We start from the raw sequence: 16966 nt of genomic DNA on the forward strand, positions 1-16966 counted from the left end.
GCTAAGGAAGGCGGCGAGGAACAGAGCGGGCCTCGGAAACGAATGCTGCCACAGCTGTGGCCTCCTGCATTTCCTCCTCCTCCTCCTGCACAAAGACGGTGCGTTTGAGCGTCTCGGACCCGCGACGCCGCACGCTATGTGCCAATCCGGCGCTTTGCGAGGACCGGATCCGCACGCGGCGAAATGGTGAGAAATGCTTCCGTACCTCCTTCTTCTTCTTTTCCTCCATCGACGACGGCCTCTTCTTCTTCTTCCTTCCTCCCTTCTTCGCGCGGTGACCTGCGCAAGGTTAGGATCTGGCCGCCACGGAGGTTGCGGCCGGCGAACGGCAGCGGTGGCGGTGGGGACCCGCACTCCTCGCACCCGCAGCTGGAGGATCCGGCTGCCCAGGGCCCCCGTAATAGGAGAGCCAGGTTCAGGTACGGCGATGGCGGTGAGGTCCGCGTCCGGCAAAGCGTCATTCGGCATTTACGGGGAAAGATCGCGGCGGGTTCGGGGGGAAAGGTAGCATCAATGGTCTGCGATGGAGGAGGAAGGAAAGTGAAACGAGACTAGCCATGCAGGAATACATAGAATCACCTTCTGCCATGCAGGAATACATAGGATCCTAGAGTCGAAAAGGACTACTGAGGGCCATATAGTCCGGCCCTCCTTCTGTCTTGCAGGAATACATAGGATCCTAGAGTCCGAAGGGACTAATAAGGGCCATAGAGTCCAGCCCTCCTTCTGCCATGCAGGAATACATAGGATCCTAGAGTCCGAAGGGACTACTAAGGGCCATAGAGTCCAGCCCTCCTTCTGCCATGCAGGAATACATAGGATCCTAGAGTCCGAAGGGACTAATAAGGGCCATAGAGTCCAGCCCTCCTTCTGCCATGCAGGAATACATAGGATCCTAGAGTCCGAAGGGACTAATAAGGGCCATAGAGTCCAGCCCTCCTTCTGCCATGCAGGAATACATAGGATCCTAGAGTCCGAAGGGACTAATAAGGGCCATAGAGTCCAGCCCTCCTTCTGCCATGCAGGAATACATAGGATCCTAGAGTCAGAAGGGACTACTAAGGGCCGTATAGTCCAACCCTCCTTCTGCCATGCAGGAATACATACGATCCTAGAGTCAGAAGGGACTAGTAAGGGCCATACAGTCCATCCCTCCTTCTGCCATGCAGAAATACATAGGATCCTAGAGTCAGAAGGCATTACTAAGGGCCATGGAGTCCAGCCCTCCTTCTGCCATGCAGGAATACATAGGATCCCAGAGTCAGAAGGGACTACTAAGGGCCATATATTCCAACCCTCCTTCTGCCATGCAGGAATATATAGGATCCCAGAGTCAGAAGGGACTACTAAGGACCATATATTCCAACCCTCCTTCTGCCATGCAGGAATACATAGGATCCCAGAGTCAGAAGGGACTACTAAGGGCCATAGAGACCAGCCCTCCTTCTGCCATGCAGGAATACATAGGATCTCAGAGTCAGAAGGCACTACTAAGGGCCATATAGTTCTACCCTCCTTCTGCCATGCAGGAATACAGAGCATCCTAGAGTCCGAAGGGACTACTAAGGGCCATAGAGTCCAGCCCTCCTTCTGCCATGCAGGAATACATAGGATCCTAGAGTCCGAAGGGACTACTAAGGGCCTTATATTCCAACCCTCCTCCTGCCATGGAGGAATACATAGGATCCTAGAGTCAGAAGGGACTGCTAAGGGCCTTATATTCCAACCCTCCTTCTGCCATGGAGGAATCCATAGGATCCTAGAGTCAGAAGGGACTGCTAAGAGCCATAGAGTCCAGCCCTCCTTCTGCCTTGCAGGAATACATAGGATCTTAGTCAGAAGGGACTAATAAGGGCCATAGAGTCCAGTCCTCCTTCTGCCATGCAGGAATACATAGGACCCTAGAGTCCGAAGGAACTACTAAGGGCCGTATAGTCCAACCGTCCTTCTGCCATACAGGAATACATAGGATCCTAGAGTCAGAAGGGACTAATAAGGGCCATACAGTCCATCCCTTCTTCTGCCATGCAGAAATACATAGGATCCTAGAGTCAGAAGGGACTACTAAGGGCCATGGAGTCCAGCCCTCCTTCTGCCATGCAGGAATACATAGGATCCCAGAGTCAGAAGGGACTACTAAGGGCCATAGAGTCCAGCCCTCTTTCTGCCATGCAGGAATACATAGGACCCCAGAGTCCGAAGGGACTACTAAGGGCCATATAGTCCAACCCTCCTTCTGCCATGCAGGAATACATAGGATCCCAGAGTCAGAAGGGACTACTAAGGGCCATATAGTCCAATACTCCTTCTGCCATGCAGGAATACATAGGATCCCAGAGTCAGAAGGGACTACTAAGGGCCGTATAGTCCAACCCTCCTTCTGCCATGCAGGAATACATAGGATCCTAGAGTCAGAAGGGACTAATAAGGGCCATACAGTCCAACCCTCCTTCTGCCATGCAGGAATACATAGGATCCTAGAGTCCGAAGAGACTACTAAGGGCCATGGAGTCCAGCCCTCCTTCTGCCATGCAGGAATACATAGGATCCCAGAGTCAGAAGGGACTACTAAGGGCCATAGAGTCCAGCCCTCCTTCTGCCATGAAGGAATACATAGTATCCTAGAGTCAAAAGGGACTGCTAAGGGCCATAGAGTCCAGCCCTCCTTCTGCCTTACAGGAATACATAGGATCCTAGAGTCTGAAGGGATTACTAAGGGCCTTATATTCCAACCCTCCTTCTGCCATGGGGGAATACATAGGATTCTAGTCAGAAGGAATTAATAAGGGCCATAGAGTCCAGCCCTCCTTCTGCCATGCAGGAATACATAGGATCCCAGAGTCCGAAGGGACTACTAAGGGCCATATAGTCCAGCCCTCCTTCTGCCATGCAGGAATACATAGGATCCCAGAGTCAGAAGGGACTACTAAGGGCCATATATTCCAACCCTCCTTCTGCCATGCAGGAATACATAGGATCCTAGAGTCAGAAGGGACTGCTAAGGGCAATATAGTCCGGCCCTCCTTCTGTCTTGCAGGAATACATAGGATCCTAGAGTCCAAAGGGACTGCTAAGGGCCATAGAGTCCAACCCTTCTTCTGCCATGCAGGAATAAATAGGATCCTAGAGTCCGAAGGGACTACTAAGGGCCATATAGTCCAACCCTCCTTCTGCCATGCAGGAATACATAGGATCCTAGAGTCAGAAGGGACTAATAAGGGCCATACAGTCCATCCCTCCTTCTGCCATGCAGAAATACATAGGATCCTAGAGTCCGAAGAGACTACTAAGGGCCATGGAGTCCAACCCTCCTTCTGCCATGCAGGAATACATAGGATCCCAGAGTCAGATGGGACTACTAAGGGCCATAGAGTCCATCCCTCCTTCTGCCATACAGGAATACATAGGATCCCAGAGTCCGAAGGGACTACTAAGGGCCATAGAGTCCAGCCCTCCTTCTGCCATGCAGGAATACATAGGATCCCAGAGTCAGAAGGGACTACTAAGGGCCATATATTCCAACCCCCCTTCTGCCATGCAGGAATATATAGGATCCTAGAGTCCGAAGGAACTACTAAGGGCCATAAAGTCCATCCCTCCGTCTGCCATACAGGAATACATAGGATCCCAGAGTCAGAAGGGACTACTAAGGGCCGTATAGTCCAACCCTCCTTCTTCCATGCAGGAATACATAGGATCCTAGAGTCAGAAGGCACTAATAAGGGCCATACAGTCCATCCCTCCTTCTGCCATGCAGGAATACATAGGATCCTAGAGTCCGAAGGAATTACTAAGGGCCATAGAGTCCAGCCCTCCTTCTGCCATGGGGGAATACATAGGATCCTTGTCAGAAGGGACTAATAAGGGCCATAGAGTCCATCCCTCCTTTGCCATGCAGGAATACATAGGATCCTAGAGTCAGAAGGGACTAATAAGGGCCATACAGTCCATCACTCCTTCTGCCATGCAGAAATACATAGGATCCTAGAGTCAGAAGGCACTACTAAGGGCCATGGAGTCCATCCCTCCTTCTGCCATACAGGAATACATAGGATCCCAGAGTCCGAAGGGACTACTAAGGGCCATAGAGTCCAGCCCTCCTTTTGCCATGCAGGAATACATAGGATCCCAGAGTCAGAAGGGACTACTAAGGGCCATATATTCCAACCCTCCTTCTGCCATGCAGGAATATATAGGATCCCAGAGTCAGAAGAAACTACTAAGGGCCATATATTCCAACCCTCCTTCTGCCATGCAGGAATCCATAGGATCCTACAGTCAGAAGGGACTACTAAGGGCCATATATTCCAACCCTCCTTCTGCCATGCAGGAATACATAGGATCCTAGAGTCAGAAGGGACTAATAAGGACCATACAGTCCATCCCTCCTTCTGCCATGCAGGAATACATAGAATCCTAGAGTCAGAAGGGACTAATAAGGGCCATACAGTCCATCACTCCTTCTGCCATGCAGAAATACATAGGATCCTAGAGTCAGAAGGCACTACTAAGGGCCATGGAGTCCAGCCCTCCTTCTGCCATGCAAGAATACATAGGATCTTAGTCAGAAGGGACTAATAAGGGCCATAGAGTCCAGTCCTCCTTCTGCCATGCAGGAATACATAGGACCCTAGAGTCCGAAGGAACTACTAAGGGCCGTATAGTCCAACCCTCCTTCTGCCATACAGGAATACAGAGGACTCTAGAGTCCGAAGGAACTACTAAGGGCCGTATAGTCCAACCCTCCTTCTGCCATACAGGAATACATAGGATCCTAGAGTCAGAAGGACTAATAAGGGCCATACAGTCCATCCCTTCTTCTGCCATGCAGAAATACATAGGATCCTAGAGTCAGAAGGTACTACTAAGGGCCATGGAGTCCAGCCCTCCTTCTGCCATGCAGGAATACATAGGATCCCAGAGTCAGAAGGGACTACTAAGGGCCATATATTCCATCCCTCCTTCTGCCATACAGGAATACATAGGATCCCAGAGTCCGAAGGGACTACTAAGGGCCATAGAGTCCAGCCCTCCTTTTGCCATGCAGGAATACATAGGATCCCAGAGTCAGAAGGGACTACTAAGGGCCATATATTCCAACCCTCCTTCTGCCATGCAGGAATATATAGGATCCCAGAGTCAGAAGAAACTACTAAGGGCCATATATTCCAACCCTCCTTCTGCCATGCAGGAATCCATAGGATCCTACAGTCAGAAGGGACTACTAAGGGCCATATATTCCAACCCTCCTTCTGCCATGCAGGAATACATAGGATCCTAGAGTCAGAAGGGACTAATAAGGACCATACAGTCCATCCCTCCTTCTGCCATGCAGGAATACATAGAATCCTAGAGTCAGAAGGGACTAATAAGGGCCATACACTCCATCACTCCTTCTGCCATGCAGAAATACATAGGATCCTAGAGTCAGAAGGCACTACTAAGGGCCATGGAGTCCAGCCCTCCTTCTGCCATGCAAGAATACATAGGATCTTAGTCAGAAGGGACTAAGAAGGGCCATAGAGTCCAGTCCTCCTTCTGCCATGCAGGAATACATAGGACCCTAGAGTCCGAAGGAACTACTAAGGGCCGTATAGTCCAACCCTCCTTCTGCCATACAGGAATACATAGGATCCTAGAGTCAGAAGGGACTAGTAAGGGCCATACAGTCCATCCCTTCTTCTGCCATGCAGAAATACATAGGATCCTAGAGTCAGAAGGGACTACTAAGGGCCATGGAGTCCAGCCCTCCTTCTGCAATGCAGGAATACATAGGATCCCATAGTCAGAAGGGACTACTAAGGGCCATATATTCCAACCCTCCTTCTGCCATGCAGGAATACATAGGATCCTAGAGTCCGAAGGGACTGCTAAGGGCCATAGAGTCCAACCCTTCTTCTGCCATGCAGGAATAAATAGGATCCTAGAGTCCGAAGGGACTACTAAGGGCCATATAGTCCAACCCTCCTTCTGCCATGCAGGAATACATAGGATCCTAGAGTCAGAAGGGACTAATAAGGGCCATACAGTCCATCCCTCCTTCTGCCATGCAGAAATACATAGGATCCTAGAGTCCGAAGAGACTACTAAGGGCCATGGAGTCCAACCCTCCTTCTGCCATGCAGGAATACATAGGATCCCAGAGTCAGATGGGACTACTAAGGGCCATAGAGTCCATCCCTCCTTCTGCCATACAGGAATACATAGGATCCCAGAGTCCGAAGGGACTACTAAGGGCCATAGAGTCCAGCCCTCCTTCTGCCATGCAGGAATACATAGGATCCCAGAGTCAGAAGGGACTACTAAGGGCCATATATTCCAACCCTCCTTCTGCCATGCAGGAATATATAGGATCCCAGAGTCAGAAGGGACTACTAAGGGCCGTATAGTCCAACCCTCCTTCTTCCATGCAGGAATACATAGGATCCTAGAGTCAGAAGGCACTAATAAGGGCCATACAGTCCATCCCTCCTTCTGCCATGCAGGAATACATAGGATCCTAGAGTCCGAAGGAACTACTAAGGGCCATAGAGTCCAGCCCTCCTTCTGCCATGGGGGAATACATAGGATCCTAGTCAGAAGGGACTAATAAGGGTCATAGAGTCCATCCCTCCTTCTGCCATGCAGGAATACATAGGATCCTAGAGTCAGAAGGGACTAATAAGGGCCATACAGTCAATCACTCCTTCTGCCATGCAGAAATACATAGGATCCTAGAGTCAGAAGGCACTACTAAGGGCCATGGAGTCCAGCCCTCCTTCTGCCATGCAAGAATAGATAAGATCCCAGAGTCCGAAGGGACTACTAAGGGCCATAGAGTCCAGCCCTCCTTTTGCCATGCAGGAATAAATAGGATCCCAGAGTCAGAAGGGACTACTAAGGGCCATATATTCCAACCCTCCTTCTGCCATGCAGGAATATATAGGATCCCAGAGTCAGAAGAAACTACTAAGGGCCATATATTCCAACCCTCCTTCTGCCATGCAGGAATCCATAGGATCCTACAGTCAGAAGGGACTACTAAGGGCCATATATTCCAACCCTCCTTCTGCCATGCAGGAATACATAGGATCCCAGAGTCAGAAGAAACTACTGAGGGCCATATATTCCAGCCCTCCTTCTGCCATGCAAGAATACATAGGATCCTAGAGTCAGAAGGGACTAATAAGGGCCATACAGTCCATCACTCCTTCTGCCATGCAGAAATACATAGGATCCTAGAGTCAGAAGGCACTACTAAGGGCCATGGAGTCCAACCCTCCTTCTGCCATGCAAAAATACATAGGACTCTAGAGTCCGAAGGAACTACTAAGGGCCGTATAGTCCAACCCTCCTTCTGCCATACAGGAATACATAGGATCCTAGAGTCAGAAGGACTAATAAGGGCCATACAGTCCATCCCTTCTTCTGCCATGCAGAAATACATAGGATCCTAGAGTCAGAAGGTACTACTAAGGGCCATGGAGTCCAGCCCTCCTTCTGCCATGCAGGAATACATAGGATCCCAGAGTCAGAAGGGACTACTAAGGGCCATAGAGTCCAGCCCTCTTTCTGCCATGCAGGAATACATAGGATCCCAGAGTCCGAAGGGACTACTAAGGGCCATATAGTCCAACCCTCCTTCTGCCATGCAGGAATACATAGGATCCCAGAGTCAGAAGGGACTACTAAGGGCCATATAGTCCAATACTCCTTCTGCCATGCAGGAATACATAGGATCCCAGAGTCAGAAGGGACTGCTAAGGGCCATAGAGTCCAACCCTTCTTCTGCCATGCAGGAATAAATAGGATCCTGGAGTCAGAAGGGACTAATAAGGGCCATAGAGTCCGGCCCTCCTTCTGCCATGCAGGAATACATAGGATCCTAGAGTCAGAAGGGACTACTAAGGGCCTTATATTCCAACCCTCCTTCTGCCATGCAGGAATACATAGGATCCTAGAGTCAGAAGGGACTAATAAGGGCCACACAGTCCAACCCTCCTTCTGCCATGCAGGAATACATAGGATCCCAGAGTCAGAAGGGACTACTAAGGGCCATAGAGTCCAGCCCTCCTTCTGCCATGAAGGAATCCATAGGATCCCAGGGTCAGAAGGGACTACTAAGGGCCATAGAGTCCAATCCTCCTTCTGCCATGCAGAAATACATAGGATCCTAGAAGTGAGTCCTAAGCATCAGTATTTAGCCCAGAACCGCTTTCTTCGTCCCATTCTTTCCTCTTCAATGCTGATGCTGCTAGATAACGTTTTCGCTAAGACAGAGGACGAGGATAAAATTGCTCAATTTAAAAGGAGCAGCTTTATCGCAGTCTTTAGCGATAGAGGACTCGAACTCGGACCCACTGATCGTTGTTATTTGTTGTCCTTTGTTGTTGTCGTGTGTGTAACCATGGCGTTTCTAGGTTGCAATTCCCGCAGCTGGCGCTGAGGCGGAGACTGGGGCAGCTGAGCTGCATGTCCAAACCCACTTTGAAGCTGCGCTCCTGGCCGCTGGCCGTCCTCTATTACCTCCTGCCCTTCGGTGCACTTAAGCCGCTTACCAGGGTCAGATGGAAGCCTATGAGCAGGGTGAGTACGTGTGACCGTGCTGCGGTGGCGTGACACGGTCTTGCCCTTGAGACCTGGGTTCGAATTTCACCCTTTTTTTATCGCTCAGCCTTGTCTCTCAGCCTCAAGGGAAACCCAAAGTTGGCCGCAGCTGCAACAACATGGCCGCCGGCGGCAAACTTTGCGTGCCCTAGCAAAAATACGTCGGTGTTAAACGCAACTTCGCCATCCGGTTTGACTAAATTTGCGCCGTTTGGGAGATAATATTTTGTGTTTTATTATTGTTGTATTGGACCTGAGCCAGGAGCGTGACGCTGCGTCGGCAAAGGCAAATGCGATCCCCGTCGCCGTAAACGTGACTTAACCCCAATTTTGTAGGAGAGTTTCGATCTCGCCGCCCTTCGACACAGAAAGGATTGACGCCACCCTGCGCCGCCGTTATTGCGCCTTCTAATTGATTTTATAATTGACGATTTCTTAATTGATTTTATAATTATAGATAAGGATATCATTAGGAAATGCAGCTCAGGTCTTGAAAAGCCAGAGTCGCTCTTTATAATACTAATATTAACCCCGATTTTATTTGAATTGCTTTGCAGTTGACCTATTAATTAGATTATAATTATTAATTAGTTGTTAATTATCCACAGAGCTGCTCAGGTCTTGCAAAGCCATACTTATGTGTATAAATATTAATTATTTTATATCTATACTTAGAAATTAATTTGATTGTGAATGAATTCATGATTAATTTACAATTTACAATGTATATTTAATATAATATTAAATTTAAATTTAATATAAATTATTTTTATAAATAAATCCATTTTTATAAAAATTATTTTTATAAATTAATACTTTTTTATAAACTGATTATAAATAAATTCACCATTAATTTATTAAAATTATAAATCAGGGGTAGGCAACCTTTTTGAACTGGGGGCAGGGTTGCTGTCCCTCAGACAACTGGGGGGGGCCGAAGCCAAAAAATAAATAATTATATATATATATATATATATATATATATATATATATATATAATAAATAAACCGGGACAAATGTAGGACAAAATTTTCAAATGGAGGGCACTTTTTAAAAAAAAAAAATGGAGGACACGTGAAAAAAATTGCTAATTTAAAAAAAATGTTAATATAAATGCATGTTTCTGAGGCTTCTATAGACAGTTGCCCCCCTTACCCGCCGCTTGCCCCACTTGCTCCCCCTTGCCCACAGCTTGCCCCCCGCTTGCCCCCACTTGTTCCCCCTGTCCGCCACTTGCCACCCCTTGCCCGCCTCCTCCTGCTAGGCCAAAGGCCCCTTGCCCTCACGCGAGAGGCCAAAGGCCCCGGCAGCAATCGGTGGCAGGACCGGGCTGGGGCCAGTCCCAAGGTCTCGCCGGGCCTGATGTGGCCCGCTGGCCATAGGTTGCCTACCCCTGTTATAAATCAATATAAATTTAATGTAAATTAATTTATTTTTATAAATAAATTTTTATAAATAATTATTTTTATCAGTAAATAAATTTTTATAAATATAATTTATATCAATTTATAAATGTATAGATTTATAAATATTAATTATATATATATATTTACAAATATTAATTATACATTTATATTTATTTATATTTATAAACAATCTTCAACTTGGTCTTGCAAAGCCATATTTATATCTATAAATATTAATTATACATATTTATATTTGTTTATATTCATATATATTAATTTATAAATATTAATTAATAAATTAATTGTCAATCCCTGCGAGTGAGAGACCCTCAGGAAAATAGGATGAATAAAATATAGGTGGATTCATAGGATTCGAACCCAGGTCTTGCGCAATCGTAACCCGACGCTTGAACCGCTGCGCAGCACTGGTTGTCCTGGGTGTGAAGGACCGATTCATATCCCCCAAAAGTGGGACAGAGGAGGTATTGGACTCCGATGCCCATCATCACCTCCGTCTTTGTGCCCCGCTAGGTGTCGCTGTACAAGTCCGTCCCAACGCGGCTCCTCTCCCGGGCCTGGGGCCGCCTGAACAGCGTTGAGTTGCCGACCTGGCTCCGGAAGCCCATCCTCAGCCTCTACATCTGGACCTTCGGGGTCAACATGAAGGAGGCGGCCGTAGAGGACCTCCACCACTACCGCAACCTCAGCGAGTTTTTCCGGAGGAAGCTCAAGCCCCAGGCCAGGCCGATCTGCGGGTCACACAGTGTGGTGAGTGCGACGGAGGAAACCCCGTCCTCCTATGATGAACTTTGTTTTCCTCCTCATCCTCTGTCCAGTGGGTGTTTCTTCGAGCGGCATCAGCATGATCAATTTATTAAATTAATATAAATTTAATATAAATTAATTTATTTTATAAATAAATAAATTTTTATAAATTTATTTGATTATAAATAAATTCATGATTAACTTATAAATGTATACATTTATATAATGTTAATCTAAGTTTAATCTGAATTTAATACAGATTATTTTTATAAAAAAATAATTTCATAAATTTGATTATAAATAAATTCACAATTAGTTTATTAAATTTATAAATTATTATAAATTTGATATAACTTTAATTTAAATTAATTTTATAAAATTTTTATAAAAATTATTTTTATAAATACATAATTTTTATAGATTAATTTAATTAATAAATTCACAATTAATTTATTAATTCATAAATTAATATAAATTATACTTAATACACATTTAATATAAATTAATCTATTTTTATGAACAAATAATTTTTATTAAAAATTATATTTATAAATAAATAATTTTTTATAAATTAATTTCATTACAAATAAATTCATGATTAATTTATTAAATTTGTAAATTTAAGATATTAGAAGGTCACTCTAATTTTCATCCTTATCCTCTGTCTATTCGGGTGTTTCTTTAAGCAGCATCAGCACCTTCGTTAATGGAGGTGGTTTTTTATTCCCCCGACCAGCTAGAAATTCGCCATTTCCCCCCCCCTCGTCCTCTAGTCTAGTTGGGTGCGTTTTCTAGCGGCATTGGCGCCTTTATCGAAAGTCGCAATTTTTCTCCGCAGATCAGCCCATCGGACGGGAAGATCCTCAGTTTTGGTCAAGTGAAGAACTGCGAGGTGGAGCAAGTCAAAGGCATCACTTATTCGCTTGAATCCTTCCTGGGGCCTCACGCTTGTAAAGAGAACCCCAAAAAGAAACCGGGTGAGTCGCTGCCGCCTCAGACTGCGCAGTTGTGCGGCGCTTTGTTGACACCGCCGTCCAAATTTCCACCCAATTGTTAATTTTAATGCTTCATTCAAGGTGGGATTCATTGTGGGAACCAGTTGGATGGACACCATCTTGGATTTCCGCCGTGGAGTAGCGCTGGAGGAGCTACAAATGCCTACAGAAGTGTCCTCTCTAGGAATCTCTAGGTCCTGCAGTGGAACTATGGTCACATCTTCCCATAGAATAACATTGAAGGACCTACAAATGCCTTGATAAGTGTCCTCTCTAGGAATCTCTAGGTCCTCCAGGGCAGCTCTATGGTCCTATAGTATAACGCTGGAGGAGCTACAAATGCCTAGAGAGTGTCCTCTCTAGGAATCCCTAGGTCCTCCAGGGCAACTCTATGATCTCATAGAATGATCCTGGAGGAGCTATAGCCTATAAATGATCAGAGAAGTGTCCTCTCTAGGAATCTAGGTCCTTCAGCGCAACTCTATGGTCCCAGAGTATAATGCTAGAGGAGCTATAAATGCCCAGAGAAGTGGCCTCTCTAGGAATCTCTAGTTCCTCCAAGGCAACTCTATGGTCCCATAGTATAACGCTGGAGGAGCTACAAATGCCCAGAGAAGTGTCCTCTCTAGGAATCTAGGTCCTCCAGCGCAACTCTATGGTCCCATAGTATAATGCTGGAGGAGCTATAAATGCCCAGAGAAGTCGCCTCTCTAGGAATCTCTAGGTCCTCCAGGGCAACTCTATGGTCCCATAGTATAACGCTGGAGGAGCTACAAGTGTCCAGAGAAGTGTCATCTCTAGGAATCTAGGTCCTCCACCGCAACTCTATGCTCATATCTTCCCATAAAATAACACTGGAAGATCTACAAATGCTTAGAAAAGTGGCCTCTCCAGGAATCTCTAGGTCCTCCAGCGCACCTCTATTGTCAACTTTTGCGCAACCTCCCGTTTTCCGGCTCTTAAACCCGTTCTTTTCCGTCCGTTTTCCACAGCCTCCTCCTCCTCCTCTTCATCCCACGACTCCTTTCAGAAGCAGCTCGTCACGAAAGACAGCAATGAACTCTATCACTGCGTCATCTATTTGGCGCCAGGGGATTACCACTGCTTCCATTCGCCCACCGACTGGAAAGTCTCGCACCGACGCCATTTCCCAGGTGAGTTGTGAAACTCCGAAGGATGGACTCTCTAGGAACCTCTAGGTCCTTTGGTGCAGCTTTCGGTTAAACTTCACCATAGAGTTGCGCTGGAGGACTTAGATATTCCTAGAGAGGACATATTCAAGTCGTTTCTGATTTACGTAAAACCTGTGCCAGGGTTTTCTGGGAAGATTTATTCAGAGGTTTCCCGTGGAAATTGCGCAGGATAATTATTCATCTTCGAAGACTTCGTGCATTTCGGCGTGATAATTTCGTTTTTTTAAATCCATGTTTTCGTCCTCTTTTCTCAGGTTCGCTGATGTCCGTCAACCCTGGCGTGACTCGTTGGATCAAGGAGCTCTTCTGCCACAACGAACGCGTCGTCCTCACGGGGTTCTGGAAACATGGGTTCTTCTCTCTGACCGCTGTCGGTGCGCAGAACGTCGGGTCCATCCGCATCTATTTCGACCGGGTGAGAACGGGCGGCCATTTTGAATTTTAAAAATCTTTTTTTAGTTCAGTGAGAGAGGCAGAGAGCGAAACGCGTTCCGTGAGTTTTTTGCATAATTCAGTAATTCCATAGAGTTGGCGCCAGAGGAGACACGATAGGGCCATCTTTAAATATCTAGAGACTCTATGGTCCTTGAGGTAACCTCCATCTTGAACTTTGAGGAGTGGGGACATAATAGAACCATCTTTAAATATCTGAGGGGACTTAATGGAAAAGATATAGTTGGCCCCATGAGGTAACCTCCATTGGAAAGTCACTCTCTTGGCTTCTGAAAGAGTGCGTCCATGCCTCTCAAGCTGACTCATATCACATCATCATCATCATCACCACCACCACACTATCACTGTCAAAACAAGGGAGACTTGTTAGCATTAAAAGCACCCAAAACACTTTGGAAGGTGACACTCTCTCGGCTTCTGAAACAGTGCCTGCATGCCTCTCAAGCTGACTCATATCATCATCATCATCATCAGCAGCAGCAGCAGCATCACCACCACACTATCATTGTCAAAGCAAGGGAGACTTGTTAGCACTTAAAGCACACAAAATTAAAAAAACCTTGAGGCCTCTGGCCACTCACCACCTCCTCCTTCTGCTCCTCTTCCTTCTGCTCCCCCTCCTCCTCCTCCTTCTGCTCCCCCTCCTCCTCCTCCTCCTCCTCTTCCTCCTCCTCCTCCTCCTTCTGCTCCCCCTCCTCCTCTTCCTCCTCCTTCTGCTCCCCCTCCTCCTCCTCCTTCTGCTCCCCTTCCTCCTCCTTCTGCTCCCCTTCCTCCTTCTTCTTCTCCTCCTCCTTCTGCTCCCCCTCCTCCTCTTCCTCCTCCTCCTTCTGCTCCCCCTCCTCCTCTTCCTCCTTCTGCTCCCCCTCCTCCTCTTCCTCCTCCTCCTCCTGCTCCCCCTCCTCCTCTTCCTCCTTCTGCTCCCCCTCCTCCTCTTCCTCCTTCTGCTCCCTCTCCTCCTCTTCCTCCTTCTGCTCCCCTTCCTCCTCCTCTTCCTACCCCTCCTCCTCCTTCTGCTCCCCCTCCTCCTTCTGCTCCCCTTCCTCCTCTTCCTCCTCATTCCTCTCCTCCCCCCTCCTCCATGCGCCACGCGGCCTCGGGGCGGGGCGGAGGAGGCAGAGGAGAAGGAGGTGGGCGGTGCTGGGAGGCAGGCGCGGGGAGGCGGGCAGGGCAGCGTGGGGCCGCGTGGGGAGGCAGGGGGGGCCGCATGGGGCTTCCCCCTTTGCCTCCTCTGCCCCAAGCCACGTGACCCTCCTCTTCTTCCTCCGCGCGGTGGAGGAGGAGGGCAGCATGGTCAAGCGGTCGTGCGGCCCAGGAGGAGGTGGTAGAGGAGGCAGCGGTGGCAGGACCGGGCTGGGGCCGGTCCTGCCGCCTGTGCGGCAGGCCGGGGGTTGCCTACCCCTGCTCTACGACCCTTGAAGTAACCTCCATTTTGGAGTAGACATGATAGGAGCCATCTTTAAATATCTGAAGGGATACTCTATGGCCCTTGAAGTAACCTCCATTTTGTAGAAGACATGATAGGAGCCATCTTTAAATATCTGAAGGGGCCTCATGGATGAAATATAATTGGCCGCTGTGGTAACCTCCATCGTTACCTCAGAAAATTAAGAGAAAGGGCATGATAGGAGCCATCTTTAAATATTTGAAAGGAACTCATGGAGACTGTATGGTTCTTGAGGTAACCTCCATCTTTAGCTTGGCGGAGAGAAGATATGATGGGAGGCATCTTTAAATATCTGAAGGGATAGAAGAGGGACTCTGTGGTCATTGAGGTAACCTCCATCTTGAACTTAGAGAAGACAGAGAGGGGAGACATGATAGAACCATCTTTAAATATCCTTTGTATTCCTGCATGGCAGGGTTGGGTTCTGTGTATTCCTGCATGGCGTCCGATTCCAACTCTATGGTTTCCATCCCTTTGCAGGACTTGCACACCAACAGCCCCCGTTACAGCAAGGGCTCCTACAACGACTTCAGCTTCGCCGACGCTGATGCCGCCAGCCGCGAGGGGGTTGCCATGCGCAAAGGCGAACACTTGGGGGAGTTCAACCTGGGCTCCACCATTGTCCTCATCTTCGAGGCCCCCAAGGACTTCAACTTCTACGTCAAACCCGGGCAGAAAATACGTTTCGGGGAAGCCTTGGGGTCCCTTTGAGGACGGCAAAGAAAAAAAAACGTGCCGTTTGAGGAAAGCAGCGCGTTTCCCCCCCAAAAATATGCAAAAACACAGGGACTCAAAAGTTACTACTGGGAGCATTTTTTTTACTCTCTCTTTAAGTCTATTTTTTGCTCAGCGGGAACTGAGTGAGGAGAGACTTATGGCGCAAGAGAGAGAGGGGGACGGCGCGGTTTTCACGTTTTTTTCCCCTCCCCCTCACCGTGACATATCAGGGGTTCGTGGCCTTCAAGAATGTCAACCAGGGTGGCTTTGAAATTTAATTCCTCGCTTGTGCCTGTCATGCACAACTGGAAGGGAAAACGGAAAAACAAAATGGAGGTGACGACGCAGCGAGAAAAACAAACAAATAAATAAACATATCTCCTCAAATCCAGTTAATTTTAATTGATTTTCCTCAAATTTTTATTCTATCAATTCCTTTCTTTAATCTTTACGCTTTTTTCGTGGCGAAATAACTCCAGGTAGCCATGTTTGTAACCGCCGCTAAGCGCAATTAATTCCGTTTTAATTTTTAAAACTCTCAACCTTAATTTTAAGTAAAAATTTTGTTTTTAAATTGGAAAATTATTTTAATATTAATTTTAAAAAACCGATTTAAAACTCTACAGCGGCACCAAAATAGCTGCCTCGGCAGGGAGTGAAAATGCGTCGCTTAAAGACAATGTAACTTTACTGGATCTTAGACTTAATTACTAATAATTATTTTTAAAAATTAGTAAACCGCCAACGATTGTGCACATTTTTTCCTTCCGTTTTCGGCGCATCCCGAAAACGCCACGGCGTAAAGCACGACATGCGCCACCGCCTTTTATACGTGTTTTCGCCAAACCATAGAGTTGCTGCTCGTCCGCATAAAAAAATTTCTACTTGACTAAGCTGCTGTCAGTCCTGAAAGGGGTGGTGAAAGGTCACGTGGACACCATTTTGAACGGCAGCTGTGTTTTCAAAGGCGCGACGCTGTGAAGTTTTCAATTTTAATTACGTTATCGGTAGCGCAGTATTTTTGTACGTCGGGGAAAAAAGGGAGGGTTGAACGAAATTAAAATAACACGTATGTCTTAATAATGTTAATGAATTTGTTAATAATAATAATAATAATAAAAAGAATGTCTTAAACCACGCTTGGCTGTTTACGTTTTCCTTTACGAATAAACAAATTGTTTACAAAATGGATGCTGTGAAAATTATGTGAATAATTATGATAATAATATACAAATAATTATAGTATATTATTATTATAATATTCTGCGTTATAATTTATTATATTCTGTATTATAATAACATTCTATATTATAATATTCTATGTTCTATATTATATTAATATAGTATATTATAGAATATTGTTATTTTATTGAATAATATATTGTAATAATGTTACATTATTATGAT

The 16966-nt window shown here is 46.6% G+C and overlaps 1 protein-coding gene across 2 annotated transcripts; it reads left to right on the forward strand.

The window, feature by feature from the left end:
* Positions 1–16696, forward strand: LOC149308557 (phosphatidylserine decarboxylase proenzyme, mitochondrial-like). Of its 2 annotated transcripts, none has more exons than XM_089535993.1 (7): positions 1–186; positions 8400–8565; positions 10524–10760; positions 11596–11734; positions 12745–12906; positions 13200–13360; positions 15323–16696. In XM_089535993.1, the coding sequence occupies exons 1-7, from the start codon at positions 137–139 to the stop codon at positions 15551–15553; spliced, it is 1146 nt and encodes a 381-aa protein (XP_089392119.1). In that variant the 5' UTR covers positions 1–136; the 3' UTR covers positions 15554–16696. The 2 variants fall into 2 exon arrangements, with proteins under 2 accessions (XP_089392119.1, XP_089392118.1); XM_089535992.1 differs by having other exon boundaries at positions 129–419.
* Positions 16697–16966: the final 270 nt, after the last annotated feature.

Source organism: Sceloporus occidentalis, unplaced genomic scaffold, assembly GCF_023333645.1.
Source record: "Sceloporus occidentalis isolate IW3139 unplaced genomic scaffold, rSceOcc1.0.p SCAF_8, whole genome shotgun sequence".
NCBI classification, from domain to species: Eukaryota; Metazoa; Chordata; class Lepidosauria; order Squamata; family Phrynosomatidae; genus Sceloporus; species Sceloporus occidentalis.